This window comes from Zootoca vivipara, chromosome 3 (genome assembly GCF_963506605.1).
Source record: "Zootoca vivipara chromosome 3, rZooViv1.1, whole genome shotgun sequence".
NCBI classification, from domain to species: domain Eukaryota; kingdom Metazoa; phylum Chordata; class Lepidosauria; order Squamata; family Lacertidae; genus Zootoca; species Zootoca vivipara.
Window position 1 is genome coordinate 71,204,239 of NC_083278.1, and position 15,674 is coordinate 71,219,912.

General features: G+C 46.9%; 1 protein-coding gene across 1 annotated transcript; it reads left to right on the forward strand.

The window, feature by feature from the left end:
- The first annotated feature begins 295 nt into the window (after positions 1 to 295).
- LOC118081926 (sulfotransferase 6B1-like) lies at positions 296 to 14,165 on the forward strand. The gene is made up of 7 exons (XM_035108529.2): positions 296 to 610; positions 2,072 to 2,217; positions 3,569 to 3,658; positions 3,781 to 3,904; positions 6,320 to 6,414; positions 12,113 to 12,269; positions 13,475 to 14,165. The coding sequence occupies exons 1-7, from the start codon at positions 412 to 414 to the stop codon at positions 13,603 to 13,605; spliced, it is 942 nt and encodes a 313-aa protein (XP_034964420.1). The 5' UTR covers positions 296 to 411; the 3' UTR covers positions 13,606 to 14,165.
- Positions 14,166 to 15,674: the final 1,509 nt, after the last annotated feature.

Genomic DNA, 15,674 nt, shown 5'->3' on the forward strand with positions numbered 1-15,674 from the left:
TACATGGTATTATGGCTGCTCTACGACTTGCTGACACTTTTCATTGTTTGCCACACTTATTAATGAGTCTCTTTCTCCTGCTTTGCAATGCCTGTTTTCTGAACACACCAAACCAATTTCTATGAGGACCTGAACTGATCCAGCAAAACTCTTCTTGATAATGATGACTTCTGAAAGAATCAGAAGCCCAGATATCAAGGACTGCCGTGAGTATGGAATGGGAAATACAAAGGCTAGAGATACTTTACAAGCATCTTGGTTAAACAGTAACACTGTGAACTGCATCACCAGATAGGAATCATAATCTTGGTAATATATTAACTTTTTCTGATCAACATAAGTATCAATCTGTTCGGGCAGAGTAGCTCACATCTCAGTCTTCATCAAGTGTCCATTCCATCAGATACAAAGATGACCATGAACAGGAAACGTATTGAAATTCTGGACAAGATGTCGGCTGATGCTGACAAGCTAGCTCCAGAAGATAAGCTATTTACTTATAAAGGGATTTTGTATCCTCTTGCTATTTGCAAGCTAGAAAATTTCCAAGCTCTTGAAACCTTTGATGCCAGAACGGATGATGTGATCCTGGCAGGATATCCTAAAACGGGTGAGTAGCCATCTTTTCCACCCTAACAAAAATGTCTTATGAAAGGCAGTATATGAAGAACATAACCCTACATGGAACATATTCAGTATAAAAAACAAATTACAAAGGTGCAGTTACCTATAGCCAATGAATCTAAATAGCCCAACCACGAAGAGGAAAGAGTCACAGGAGGAGTACTTGTATGACTCTCCCTATTTATATACTAAAAAATGGAGAACTGTCTGATTTGGCTTCACACCCAGACTACACATTCATGTCTGAACATTAATAATGGTCAGAGGAATGGTCAGAGGAACCAACTCCCGTGGCAGGTTGCCAGGAATGGAGAAGACAAGGAAAAGTTCTTACCATCTGCCTTTTATTCAATGTTTACAGAGAGAGGCTTGGGAATGCAGCCTCTTGGAATAATGGTGTTGCCCCGAGTAAATCTCTCCTCCCCTTCTCTCCCACTTCCTCATTCATCATCTGTTCTACCAGTGGTGCTGAGGGCTCTTTGCTTCTGAGCCCTCTGCTCTTCTACTTTCAGGGCTCGCCAGGTTCGGGGGGGGGGGAGGGTCTAGCATGCTTTCTAAAGACACATGTGGAATAGATTCCCATCCTTATGGTTACATCTCCAGCACTTACTACTGGTTTTTTTGTTCATTTTCACCAATTTTGATGGAGTGAGGTACCACCTGCACATCATTTTTTTAAAAAATTCTTTATTTAAATAGCAGGCTGTAAATTTGATATCATATTTCCAAAGATTTCCCCATTTCTCTAATTCTATTGTATATCTGAAGTCTTGGGCCCATTTTACCATTACATCCTTAACAATTTCGTCTTTTAAATACCAATTTAATAATAACTTTTTACATTTTGGATAAATTCTTTATTTGTGGGCAGTGTCCTTGAGCCGAGACCACATAACACCGGTCTTGAAAGACCTACATTATCTCCCAGTACGTTTCTGAGCACAATTCAAAGTGTTGGTGCTGACCTTTAAAGCCCTAAACGGCCTGGGTCCAGTATACCTGAAGGAGCGTCTCCACCCCCATCGTTCTGCCCAGACACTGAGGTCCAGCGCCGAGGGCCTTCTGGCGGTTCCCTCACTGCGAGAAGCAAAGCTACAGGAAACCAGGCAGAGGGCCTTCTCGGTAGTGGCACCCTGTGGAACACCCTCCCATCAGAGGTCAGAGAGATAAACAACTACCTGACATTTAGAAAATACCTAAAGGCAGCCCTGTTTAGGGAAGTTTTTAATCTGTGATATTTGATGTATTTTAATGTTTGTTGGAAGCCGCCCAGAGTGGCAGGGGAAGCCCAGCCAGATAGGCGGGGCATAAATAATAAATTACTATTATTATTATTATTATTATTATTATTATTATTATTATTATTATTATTAGCAGGGATTTCCATGAGCTGGTTATTAAAAAGAAGCATGAAGCACATACCCCAGACATTTTGCATCTCATTCAGGTACAAACTGGCTTGAAACCATGCTACGTGACTTGGAATTCAGGGCTGGGAAATATACAGAAGAGGAATATAAAAGAAGAATGGCAATTGAAGAGGAATTGGCAGTGCCTCCACGTCTTGAGTTCGGGGATCTAGATGCCATCAAGGTTAGTTCACCAGCAATCAGCACATCACTGGCATAAATTAGCCTCTGGAAAGCAGACAGATAGTGCTCATTGTCTAGGAGAACCACTCTTTTTAAAAATGAGTTTAGGAAGCATCAGAACTCTGTCACCCAAGGAGCAGACATTTGGATTCCTATGCTAGAGGGAAATAACATTGGCCTTTCTCCATACATGTTGAGCCCATAGAAGCCAGCAGCACATGCTCTTTCCGATTATTTGGGTGTTCAACTTAACTGTTCAACTTACTGCAGAGCCACACCACACATTTAAAGCACAATCAATGCACATTTTAAGCATATGACATCCCTCAAATGCGCATTGAACATACTTTAAATGTACAGCGCGGATCTGCCTTAATGCTTTCCCCAGCACATTTTGGTGTCTGGAGAAAACCTTCCATGGAGATTTTACTTATTTTTGTGGGAGCGTGGAGGAATTGCATCACTTTGGGGTGAGGGGAGTACCCGGTAATATTTCGCTGAGGTGGCCAAACAGTTTCCGTCTTCTCCCCTATTTTAAACTGCAAAAAGCTGTGGCTTGGTCGCAGTTGGCCACGTGATTATGTCGTGTCATCCTGAGGGGCACAGGTGGCCAAGCCAAAGTATTCATGGCCTGATGGACACAGTGTCTCTGAGGCAAGTTTGTTTGTTTATTTATTTTAAGAACTTGCTTCATGTCATTTCACGGTACAGTCACATGTATTCCCATCTCTGACTGTTAAAAGTTCTTCTTTTTAGCCGAAGAGCAGATTGAAGACACAGAGCGTAATAATGACATGTACCAGGGAGGCACAACCTCGCCAGGAGTCATTGGAAGAGGGTTTGCAATTTTTGTTTGGTTTAGATTGGGGATGCACTTTCCCCCGCAGATGTTGATTTCACTTTGTCATTTGTATTAACAGCAGCACATATAAAGTGTTCTGAAATCTGCCAGTTCCAGAAATCTAGCTCATCATCGTGTTTATTTTTCCTTTTTCCTGGTCAGCTGGAAGTTCACCCATCAGTCTTTATAACCAGGTTTAAAAAAAATTAACTGTAAAATACTGATAACTGTGCACACAATGAAAGAATTGTATTTACCACATGACATTACAAACACACACACACACACATTCCCAGAAAAGTGGTAGCTGTGCTTTAAAATCAGAATTGGGAAGAGTGCTTTGTATGTTATGTAGACATTTAGGAACCAACCAGGCTAGGGATTAAATAAATAAAATGAAAATAGATCTAGTGAAAGATCTGGAAGGAAATGTTTCCACTGCAATTCATACTACAATGTAGTGAAGAAAGGAATGGATTGACCACAGTGTTTATTTTCTATCTTATTTAAGAGGATGACGAAATTACCTTCCAGAAGGATCATAGTAACTCATCTCCCTCCTCTTTTACTACCCAAATCTATTTTCAAAAATAAAGCCAAGGTGAGTGCATACATCTTATAGTCTTTCAGCTAAGACTGCTTTACTGCAGCATTCACTTAAATATTATTTCAGAGCATTAAGAGCACAATCTTAAAGCACGAATCCTATCTTAATTTTTTCAGATACTGGCGCTGACTCGGAATCCCAAAGATACAATGGTGTCTTATTTTCACTTCAGCAATAATTTTTCTGCCTTTCCTAATGCAACATGGGATGCATATTTCAGAGATTTTATGAATGGAAAAGGTATCCTTTTTATTTTACAGCAAATGTCAAAAATATATATGCAAAAGTAGTTCATGGTATGGGAAGAGGTTCTGGATCTAGGACCCCATTTGGATATCTAGGTGGCAGCAGAAACCAAGTGTATGTACTTTCACCTCTGGTTAATATGCCAGCTTCATCCTTTCGCAGAGACTTAGGACCTAGACACGGCCAGGAATGCTATGGAAAGAAGGGTGACAACTAGAATAAAAAATTGGGGAGGGGCAGGTAAGCCCTGCCCTGCATAATCAATCTCAAGATGTAGCACACAGACACAATTTGAATGGAAATGTCCATCAACTTTGGGTGGGAGCTGGCCACCTCAAATATTTTATGGGGGGAGGGCGAAGGGACCTCGGCCTCTAGGAGTTGGCTCCAATGTATGATAACCACTTGACTTGACTACTGTATTGTGCTGGGTCTGCCTTTGAAGATGGGCCAGCAACATCAATCACTCCAGAATCTAGTGGCATAACTTCTGTTGGAAGTTTGGCCTTTGGCCATGTAAAATAATAATAATAATAATAATAATAATAATAATAATAATAATAATAATAATAATATATTTATACACTTGGTTTCCCCAGCCACTCTGGGTGTCTTCCAACAAAATATTAAAATACAATAATTCATCAAATATAAAAAGCATCCCTAAACAGGGCTGCCTTCAGATGTCTTCTAAAAGTCAGATAGTTGTTTATTTCTTTGACATCTGATGGGAGGGCGTTCCACAGGGTGGGCGCCACTATCAAGAAAGCCCTCTGCCTGGCTCCCTGTAAATTTGCTTCTCGCTGTGAGGGCCCTTGGTGCTGGACCTCAGTGTCCGGACCCTAGACCTTCATGAGCTGTGCTGTTTGCCAGTTCGTATCTAAGCTAATTTCAATGTGCTGGTTTCAACGTTTAAAATCCTATATTGTCAGGGTGGGTATGGGGAGCAGGTCAGCAATAACTCACAATGTGCCAGTGAAGTTAACTCTTTATTCAAAGAAACAAAACAGCTCAGGTCTAGTGAGCACAGCAACTCTTCCCATTAGATCTTGCCCCAGTGAGGCAGTTGTAAGGACGCGGGTGGCGCTCTGGGTTAAACCACAGAGCCTAGGGCTTGTTGATCAGAAGGTCGGCGGTTCGAACCCCCGCGACGGGGTGAGCTCCCATTGCTCGGTCCCTGCTACTGCCAACCTAGCAATTCGAAAGCATGTCAAAGTGCAAGTAGAAAAAATAGGTACTGCTCCGGCGGGAAGGCATTTCCGTGCGCTGCTCTGGTTCGCCAGAAGCGGCTTAGTCATGCTGGCCACATGACCTGGAAGCTGTACGCCGGCTCCCTCGGCCAGGAAAGCGAGATGAGTGCTGCAACCCCAGAGTCGTCTGCGACTGGACCTAATGGTCAGAGGTCCCTTTACCTTTACCTTAAGGTCCCCCGCCTTCCCGCAGTTGCCTAAGACTCCTCCTCCCCCAATTCCTTCCCAAGCAATCTGAAGCGCTATCATCTTGCCTGTCTCTTCTCTGCCATCTTCATACCCCTGAGGGTTCTGGGAGATCAGGGGGGAGGGGACCTAGTTGCAGCAGGAGGGGGAGACCCCCGGGATTCTTCAGCAGCCTGCTTGATCTTTGCCTTGACGCCTTTCCTTTCCAATCTCTGATTCTAGACTGCTCTCTGCCCCAGCCTCTTCCTGCTCACTAAAGCCTTTCCCCTCTTCAGCTCCTGACACCCCCTCTTCCTAGCCTGCTCCCTCTTTTCCCTCTGACAACTCATCATTGTCCCACCACCAATCCTCTGGCTCTGAGCTGTCATCACTTGGAGGTTCCCTTGGGGGTTCCCTAGCTAGTGCTTCCCACCACTCCTGTGCACCCAGCCAGTCCATGACAGCCATGCATGTACATGCCTTCTTAAAACATCCATGTGTGTGTGTGTGTGTGTGTGTGTGTGTGTGTGTGTGTGTGTGTGTATGCTAACAGTGAGCTTTAAATCCTCAGATAGTTCTTGCATTAAGGATCTAAGGTGTATGTGTGAATTCTAGGGGGCTCTGGGCATGGAAGAAACCAGGGATAAGGCCACAAAATGGTGAAAATGCTTTGGCGAGCTTACTCTGGTAGGATAGTGGTGGGTCGCACATTCTTTCCACCCAGAATGACATTTGGGATGGGAGAAAAGTTGAAAAATAAAGCTACTGGCTTCTGTGCACCAACAGGAAACCACTAGGAACCTCTTAAACCCCCACACAAAAAGGAAAAACTGCTGAAATGCTCCCCAAATTTGTATAGTTTCTACTTTGAAGTGTTCTTTGTGGGAAACAATGCTGCTTCCCCCAGCAATTCTAATTTGTATAGCTGAATTTGCTTATAATGATAAGCTTTAAAATGTTGAAATCATGCAGCTCTCGTCTCCTTTTTATCCAGTGTGTTGGGGCTCCTACTTTGACCATGTCTCAGAATGGGACAAGTACATTGACGATGAAAATGTCATGGGCATATGTTACGAAGAACTTAAGGAGGTGAGGTTAACATTAGCCCCAGGAAGATCAAAACTAGGTGTTTTTTTTTCTAAACTGCTATCGAAGCGATAAATGCACAAGGACACTTTATACGTGAATGTCCTGTCTGTGATGAGTGCGTACGGACATGCCATTTCATATCTGACCGTTTTCTGAAATGCTCATAACACAGTTGTTGTCTAGGGTTGTGGCCTACGCTGGCAGCTAAGCCAAAGAGATGGTTTCTTCTGGCCAGAGTTTTGAAAGCAAAAGCATATATTAGGCTAGAATACCTCTCAAGGGATACCTAGGTCGCTCTACACCTGTCATTTTTGAAGGCCAGGAGGAAGCAGGGCTGAGACCACAGCTGAAGAACCCACTTGTGTGAGTTTCTTTTTATATGACACTGGCCTCCACCTTCAGTGTAGAGTTAAAACATCATTTTTATTCTTATATTTTGTTATGTACTGAGCTGAATCCTAGAACAATAGGATTCAGAATCAGCGGGAGCTACCCAATCCAACTCCAGGTGGAAGTGAATCCGCAACCTGATTGGCCTGCTGGAGCAGCCAATCAGGCGGCTGGCAGAAGTGAATCTGCTACCTGATTGGCCTGTAGGAGCAGCCAATCAGGCTGCAGGCAGAAGTCAATCCACAATATAATTGGCCCACAGGTGTAGCCCTGAAGTAGCCAATCACGCAAGGCCCATTGTGGAAATAATGTATATAAACAGATGGTTTTGGGAAAAGAGCGATTCGTCTTCTCTTCTTCTCCTTGATGAATATGAGCTGAATAAAGAGCATGAAATTCACTCTCAACTCCGAGTATATTTCACTGGCGACGAAGGTGGGATCCTGCTGAGCTGACCGCCACCACGCACTGCACCGCAGCACCGCCACCTGCTGCACCGCTGCATCGCACCGTGCATCCAGGCTTCAGCTCCAGGACCCAAGGAACCCAGAATGGCAACCGACAGCAGCTTCTTGCCATTCAAACCAGCATCAGGAGACTGGGAAGGGTACGCCGCCCGTTTCAACTTCCTCCTGCAAGCGAAAGAAGTCACCAACGATGCCATGAAGAGGGCGACATTCTTCAGCGTCTGTGGAGAGGAGACGTTTGAAATCGCCCGGGCTCTCCTTGCACCTAGAGATGTCGCTACCGTCTCTTACAAAACAATAATGGAACGGCTGAAGGAGCACTTTTCACCACAGCCCTCGGTGGTAGCTTGCCGAAATGCCTTCTACGCAAAGCGGCAAGCCCCAGGGGAAACCATAACTGGGTTTGTGACCTCCCTCCGCCAAGCCGCCCGGTTATGCAACTTCTCAGAGTTGGAGAACATGCTTCGTGACCGCCTCGTCGGTGGCCTGAGGGACGAGATGTTGCAACGACGCCTCTACGCCAAAAAAGACCTCACGTTCCAGATTGCTCTGGAGGAAGCCCTGGCAACCGAAGCCGCCGAGAGGTCAACGCAAGAGGCACGACCGGCCCCGCCATCCCAACCGAGGGTCTACCACGAAGACCTCACCGACGAATCCGAATCTGACAGGGAGGAAGTACACCGAGTACAGCGGCGCACTCAAGCAGCACACACACCACAGCAGCCTCGACGAGAAGGAGGGAACTGTGCAAGCTGCGGGGAGAACCACGAGAGGAGGACCTGTCGTTTCCGCAACGCAGAGTGCAGGCAGTGCAGAAAATTGGGACACATCGCCCGGGTGTGTCGGGCTCGACTCACCCGTCGACAAGCATCAGATGACCGACCCAGGAGCCCCAGGTCACACGGCACCATGCACCAAGGCAACTCGACGGAGATCACGGACTACCAGGTATTCCAGTTGCCCCATCCCAGCACAGAAAAAAATTATATAGAGGTACAGATAGAGGGAGCCCCATGCCGCATGGAGCTGGACACGGGTTCAACTCTATCCATAATCTCGGCCCGAACATTAAGGGAACTGTGCCCTAATGGGGGTCCCAAACTAAGGCCGGCCCCATTCACCCTCCGGGACTTCCAGAAACGTAAGGTCCCTACTATGGGGGTGGGGACCTTCAGGGTGCAATATCGAGGGCGAAAGCAACAATTGGACTTGCTGGTAGTTAAGGGCCCCTACGTTAGCTTACTGGGACTGGCATGGTTTGGACCTCTGGGGCTAGCCGTTACCAGGGTGAACCGCACTAGCTTACAAGTGGACGTGGACGCCATATGCAAAGAGTTTCCAGGGGTTTTCGATGGGGCATTGGGATGATATACAGGACCCCCCATTGCCCTACAGCTAGACCCCGCTGTACAACCCATCAGGCACAAGGCCCGCCGGGTCCCGTTCGCCCTGAAACCCCGCATAGACGAGGAATTGGACCGGCTCGTGGAGCAAGGAGTGCTGGAGCCGGTGCCCAACGCCCCCTGGGAAACTCCAATTGTCACACCCGTCAAGCCTAATGGTTCGGTCCGCATCTGTGCAGACTACAAATGCACCATAAACAAGGCTCTCACGGCCCATGCATACCCAGTGCCAGTGGTCAGCCATGTCCTCGCCACCCTGGCTGGGTCAAAAATCTTTGGCAAACTGGACTTGGCCCAAGCGTATCAACAGTTGCCTGTGGACGAAGCCACAGCAGAGGCTCAGACGATTGTGACGCACAGAGGGGCATTCAGAGTAAAGCGGCTGCAATTTGGCGTTAGCGTGGCACCAGGCATATTCCAGAATCTAATGGACTCTCTCCTTAAAGGGATTCCTGGCGTCACCCCCTTCTTCGATGATGTACTGATCGCCGGGCCCACACCAGAGGAATTTGAGGACCGCCTCCGCTCCGTCCTGCACCGTTTCCAGACGGCGGGCCTCAAGGTGAAGCGGGAAAAGTGTTTACTGGGAGTGCCGCAGGTGGACTTTCTGGGATTTAAGGTGGACGCAGAAGGGGTCCATCCAACCGGTGACAAGGTACGGGCCATTTGTGAGGCCCCAGCGCCCAAGAGCAAGCCCGAACTTCAGTCATTCTTGGGACTGTTGAACTTTTACCATGCCTTCCTTCCCCATAAGGCAGCGGTAGCGGAGCCCCTACACAGACTCCTAGATAAAAGGGCCCCTTGGGTGTGGGGCCAGCGACAAAGGGCCGCATTCCAGGCAGTCAAGGACTTGCTCGTCTCGAACTCGGTCTTGGCACACTTCGACGAGAGGCTGCCAGTGGTGCAGGCATGCGACGCCTCTCCCTATGGCATCGGCGCTGTCCTGGGACACCAACTCCCGGATGGAAGAGAGGTGCCGGTGGCATACTTCTCCCAGACGCTTGCTGCAGCCGAACGAAACTACTCACAGATTGACAAGGAGGGTCTGGCAATCGTGAAGGGTGTAAAAAAATTCAATGATTTCTTGTACGGGCGGCCCTTTACCATAGTGACTGACCACAAGCCGTTGCTTGGCCTGTTTGCCCCCGAGAAGCAGACCCCCCAAGTGTTGTCTCCACGTGTCCTCAGGTGGTCAATTTTCCTTGCCGGCTACCAGTATGCACTAATCCACCGCCCTGGGAAGGCGATGGGCCACGCAGACGCACTCAGCAGGCTACCACTACCAGAAACAGGCCCCGACCCAGCGCCTGCGCAAGAGGTTATGACCCTGGAGCTGCTTCCCGACCGACCCATTCAGGCACAAGAAGTTGCGCACCATTCCACAAAAGATAGGGTCATCTCCCGGGTCCTGGACTGGGTGTGGCGAGGATGGCCCAGCAGCAGCCCCGGGCCAGAATTCGCTGGCTACACAAACCGCAAACATGAACTGTCGGCCCACAAGGGGTGCCTGTTATGGGGAAGCAGGGTCGTTGTTCCCCAGCCCCTCCGCAAAAGGGTCCTCACAGCCCTACACGAGACACACCCAGGGGTAGTGAGGATGAAGGCCCTTGCCAGGAGTTATGTGTGGTGGCCGGGGATTGACAGAGAGATAGAGGCCTGGGTCCAACACTGCCAGACCTGCCAAGAATCCCGCCCGGATCCCCCAAGGGCCCCAGTCCAGCCCTGGGAGTCCGCCCGACATCCATGGTCACGCTTGCACGTGGACTTCGCTGGCCCCTTCCAGGGAAAAACATTCTTCATAGTGGTGGATTCCTACACCAAATGGCTGGAGGTCGCACTGGTACCGTCCACTTCTACGGCGGCAGCCATCCGGGTACTACGTAAGCTGTTTGCAACCCACGGGCTCCCTGACACCCTCGTCTCGGACAATGGAACCGCATTCACGTCAGAGGAGTTCCAGACCTTCACAGCGCAGAACGCCATCCGCCACATCCGCTCAGCACCATTCCACCCTGCCACCAATGGCCAAGCGGAGCGCATGGTGCGGACCACCAAGGACAGCCTCCGCCGCATAACACAAGGGGACTGGGAATACCGCCTTGCCGCATTTCTTCTAGCACAGCACAGCACCCCAAGCACAACGACGGGCCGGAGCCCAGCTGAACTACTCATGGGCCGGCGCCTTGCAACTAGACTGGACCGACTTCACCCCGACAGAGCTCAGGATGAGGTAGTGGTGGGGAAAGGCAGGAACCCCCGGACATTTGTGGCCCAGGACCCAGTGTATGCAAAGAATTTTGGGGCAGGCCCAGCATGGGTACCCACCACAGTCACCAAGGTGACCGGTCCCGTGTCGTACGAGGTACTAACGGAAGGGGGGCAATGTTGGCGCCGCCACTGCGACCAGCTACGGCGACGATTCCCAGGAGGAACCCGGGAGGAGAGCGGGACAGAGGGGTCCCAAGGGGACAGCAGGGCAGTGAGGCCTGTAGAGCGAGAGGGGTGGGCAGGGGAAGCAGAAGCAGAAGCAGTAGGCACAGAGGGGCGCCCCGAGGCTGGAAGGACACCGGAACCAGAGTCACAACCTAGTGGTTCAGTGGCGCCAGACCAGACAGCCCCGGCACAGCCAGCAGCCTCGGAACACGAGCCAGAACCAGAACCCCTGACCAAGGAACACCCCAGGCCACAACGCACACGGAGGCGGCCAGCAGACCTTGGGGACTACGAATGCAACTTCCCGGGCAGGACTGGAACTTAGAGGGGAGGGGTGTTATGTACTGAGCTGAATCCTAGAACAATAGGATTCAGAATCAGCGGGAGCTACCCAATCCAACTCCAGGTGGAAGTGAATCCGCAACCTGATTGGCCTGCTGGAGCAGCCAATCAGGCGGCTGGCAGAAGTGAATCTGCTACCTGATTGGCCTGTAGGAGCAGCCAATCAGGCTGCAGGCAGAAGTCAATCCACAATATAATTGGCCCACGGGTGTAGCCCTGAAGTAGCCAATCACGCAAGGCCCATTGTGGAAATAATGTATATAAGCAGATGGTTTTGGGAAAAGAGCGATTCGTCTTCTCTTCTCCTCCTTGATGAATATGAGCTGAATAAAGAGCATGAAATTCACTCTCGACTCCGAGTATATTTCATATTTTAAAGTAATGTTATTTAAAAAATATAACAAAAAGAAAGGGGGAAAACATTGCCAGCTGACTTACAAAAAACATTAACCAATCAGTCCTAATTTAAACATATAGCTTCATATGTCCATATGCCTAAATAGGTATTTAAATGAGATTGACAAAAGGGTAGTGAAGTCTTTGGACTACTGAGTAGTAGATGATGTTGTGTTAATTTAACAAACACATTACTTTTGCTCCACTATAGATATAATATTTTTGACATATGCAATATGCTCTCTCTTGTTTATGAAAAAACAAAAGGATATACATTCAGGATTGCAAAAAATAGCTAAATTCTGTGGGTTTTCCGTGACTGAAGAAGAAATTAAAAGTGTTGTAGAAGAATGCAGCTTCAAAGCTATGAAGCAGAAATCTATCGAAACTCATGGAGCATTTGGAGACGCTCTTTTCCGCAAAGGTAAATTTCTAGGGTATGGTGAGGGTTAATAAGATTGTTCACCGACAGTTGTCTGCTAAGTGATCACAACTATGTACAGTTACTTATCAAGCTATTTTTGTGTGTATGGTTTTGTAAATTAGGGCTGTCACAAAGGCTTGCAAGGTTTATATTTCAGTTCAGACCTGTGATTTCAAGGCATGTTATCATTCCTTGTTATCATCCAAGAACACAGGGTAAAGGAATAGGAATCCATGTTTGATTGAATAAAATCAGCTCAGAAGTTGTTGAGGATTATGGTGAAGAAAAAGCTCCCATCATCATATCACTGGTATCAGCATACGGCATCCTGGGGAACTTGCTCATGCCCCATTGAAGCCCCCTTCTTATTCCTGCTTTGGACTCTCCTGTTCACATATTTTTTCCAGTAGTGGACAGCACTGAGCAACTGGGAGCCACAACTTAGTTTTCCCACAATGATTTGATTCTGCCCCCTGTTTCCAAGAGCTAAGAGGGCACCCATGTTATATGGGGGACTTGGCATAGGAGGGATCCATCAGAAGGAACTACACCAAGGTCCCCCTCACATCATTAGGCAGTCCTGTCTTTTGTGTCTCCTACTTTGGTGTCAGAAGTAGATACAAATTGGATAATAGATTTTAAAAGAGAAACAGGTGGTGATTTTTCAAATATCACTCAGACATACATCCCACAAGATATGGTTGGAGTTTGTGGAATAGGATGTCCATGAGTCCTACTTTACAAAAGACAGTGATCTATTTTCAAGAGCTGCTCCTAGTCGTTCTTTAGCTAAAGGTGTCCTCTGTTTGAGGGCTGTCCAGTCCAAGGTTGGTTTAAGGAGCACACAAGTCACTTGGTGTCTTCCCCAATCTGGTGAGATGTATTTCTATTCAAATGTATGCAAATCCACTTTTTTGACATTGCATAATTGTCTACCCTATTGTGAAGTGAGAACCAGTGCACTGTCCTCTTTTAAAGTTAGTTTTGACTTAGTTGCAATGAAAAATTCCTCTGTAAAAGACTGCCATCGCACTGCCATAACTTTGCTGCTGTCTTGGCCGTCCGCTCCCTTTTCCTGCAAGTGGCAAGTGACACTGTGTCTGGGAGGCCATTGCTGCAAATCCACCCCATTGAAGAGACTCCAGCTTAATAAAATACCTTCTGAATATATGTTAAAACTATTCATTTTTCTTAAATATTTGCAGGATCTGTTGGTGACTGGAAAAGCCTGTTCTCAGAATCTCAGAACCAAGAAATGGACAGAAGATTTGAAGAGTGTTTAGCCAAAAGCAAACTAGGAGCAAAGATGAAGTATGAGGTTAACTGCAAGATCTGAGGAAGCAACCTATATTCGAAGGGCTGCCTGCCTCCTGCATTGTCTCTTGGAATATAATTAGGTTTTCATTTTTAATAATAAAATAATAATAATAATAATAATAATAATAATAATAATAATAATAATAATAATGTATACCCCCACCCATCTGTCTGGGTTTCCCCAGTCACTCTGTGTATCAATACATTGATGGAGTCACAATAGTTCCTGTGTCTTGCAATTTCAGCAGTTTTGTTATTTAAGCAGGACGGCCTGTTTAAATTATGGATGCCTGAGGAATTTGTTCTTTGTGGATCTTAATGCAAACTGACTTGATCTCTGCTCCTGGACTACATGTATTGTACGAATCAGAACTTAGTTATCTTTCAGATTTTGCTTTTCCCTGAACATTGCAAAGCAGCTTCAAGTTGAAACTATGTTTTATAATGTGTCAGGGACTGAGCAGAGGAGGAATGGTGGAGACGGCCTCCCCAGCCTGGCCCTTCCAGAGAAGAGGAAGACAGTTCAGAATTGCAATAAGAGTTTGAGGGAGGTCACAGCTCAGAGGCAGATGAGGGGAAAAGCTGGGAAATAATGGGAGAGGAGGAGGAGGAGGAGGAGGAGGAGGAGGAGGAGGAGGAGGAGGAGGAGGAGGAGGAGGAAGAAGAAGAAGAAGAAGAAGAAGAAGAAGAAGAAGAAGAAGAAGAAGAAGAAGAAGAAGAAGAAGAAGAAGAAGGGGAGCGACAGCTGATGGACTCAGTTTCTTTAGAAAGCATTCCGGATTCCCCCTCCCAGAATCCAGCAAGCCTTGAAAGTAGGAGAGCAAAGAGCTCAAAGGCAGAGGCACTTTTCAGCACCCTTAGGAGAGACTATGAGATTGACAAATGAGGAAGTGGGAGAGGCAGAGGGGGTGGAGATTCACTTGGGACGACACCATTATTATGAGAGGCTACATTCCCAGGCCTCTATCTGTGAATATTAAATAAAAGTAGATGGAATGACTTTTCCTTGTCTTGTCCATTCCTGGCAACCTGTCGTGGGGGTTGTTTCCTGTGCCGCCTGACAGAATGCATATTTAAAGAAGAAATGCACTTAGAATGCACGTTAAGAAGAAATCCTATGTATATTTTAAGAGGTCTTCCCCACACATCCTCCCTTTAGGCAAGCTGTTTGGGAAGTTTATTTGGGGAGCAGGCATAAAACCACATATTGCTTTTTTCTAAATTAACCTCACAGCTGCGCAAAGAAGATTTACTCTCCCCAATTTATGTATTACAAAGCATACTTGATTTCCCAGGCCATGTTCTGGAGATCAGAATTAGACTCAAATACACCTGAATGGGCCAGGATAGATACTGATGATATAGTGCCATTTCAATATAGATAATGCTAGAAGAGCCTGCTGGATCAGGCCAATGGCCTCTCTAATCCAGCATCCTGTTCTCATCTTGGACAACCAGCTGCATCAGTCACTTACTCTGAAATTGCTCAATAGTTGCACCCTTTTGGAAAGAGGTTCTGACAAGGATGAAGATGACTTTTAAAACTTCTGTTACCTTAGGAGACGTACAAGCTTTGGACATTCCAGATCTATCAGGGGTTAGAATCTAAGGTGTAGTTTAAAAAGCCCACATTAGTTGTGAAATAAATCACAATGCAGAACTGGAAACCAATTGGAAGCTCATTGTTGTTCACATCCATCAGTCTCAGGAGACAAATGAAGGGTGCACTTTCAAGGTTAAAGTCAAACCATTGGAGAGTGACAACATTTTCTGTGGCTGTAGAGACCGATATGGAGGAGACATATTTTATTGCAGGTTGGGATGATGAAGGTGTCAGGTTTTGCTGCATAATAATAATGATAATAATAATAATAATTTATTTATACCCCGCCCAGTGGTTTCCCCAGCTACTCTGGGTGTCTTCCAGCAAAATATTGAAATACAATAATTAATCAAATATTAAAAGCTTCCCTAAACTGGGCTGCCTTCAGATGTCTTCCAAAAGTCAGATAGTTGTTTATATCCTTGACATCTAATGGGAGGGCATTCCACAGGGCAGGCGCCCTACTGAGAAGGCTCTCTGCCTGG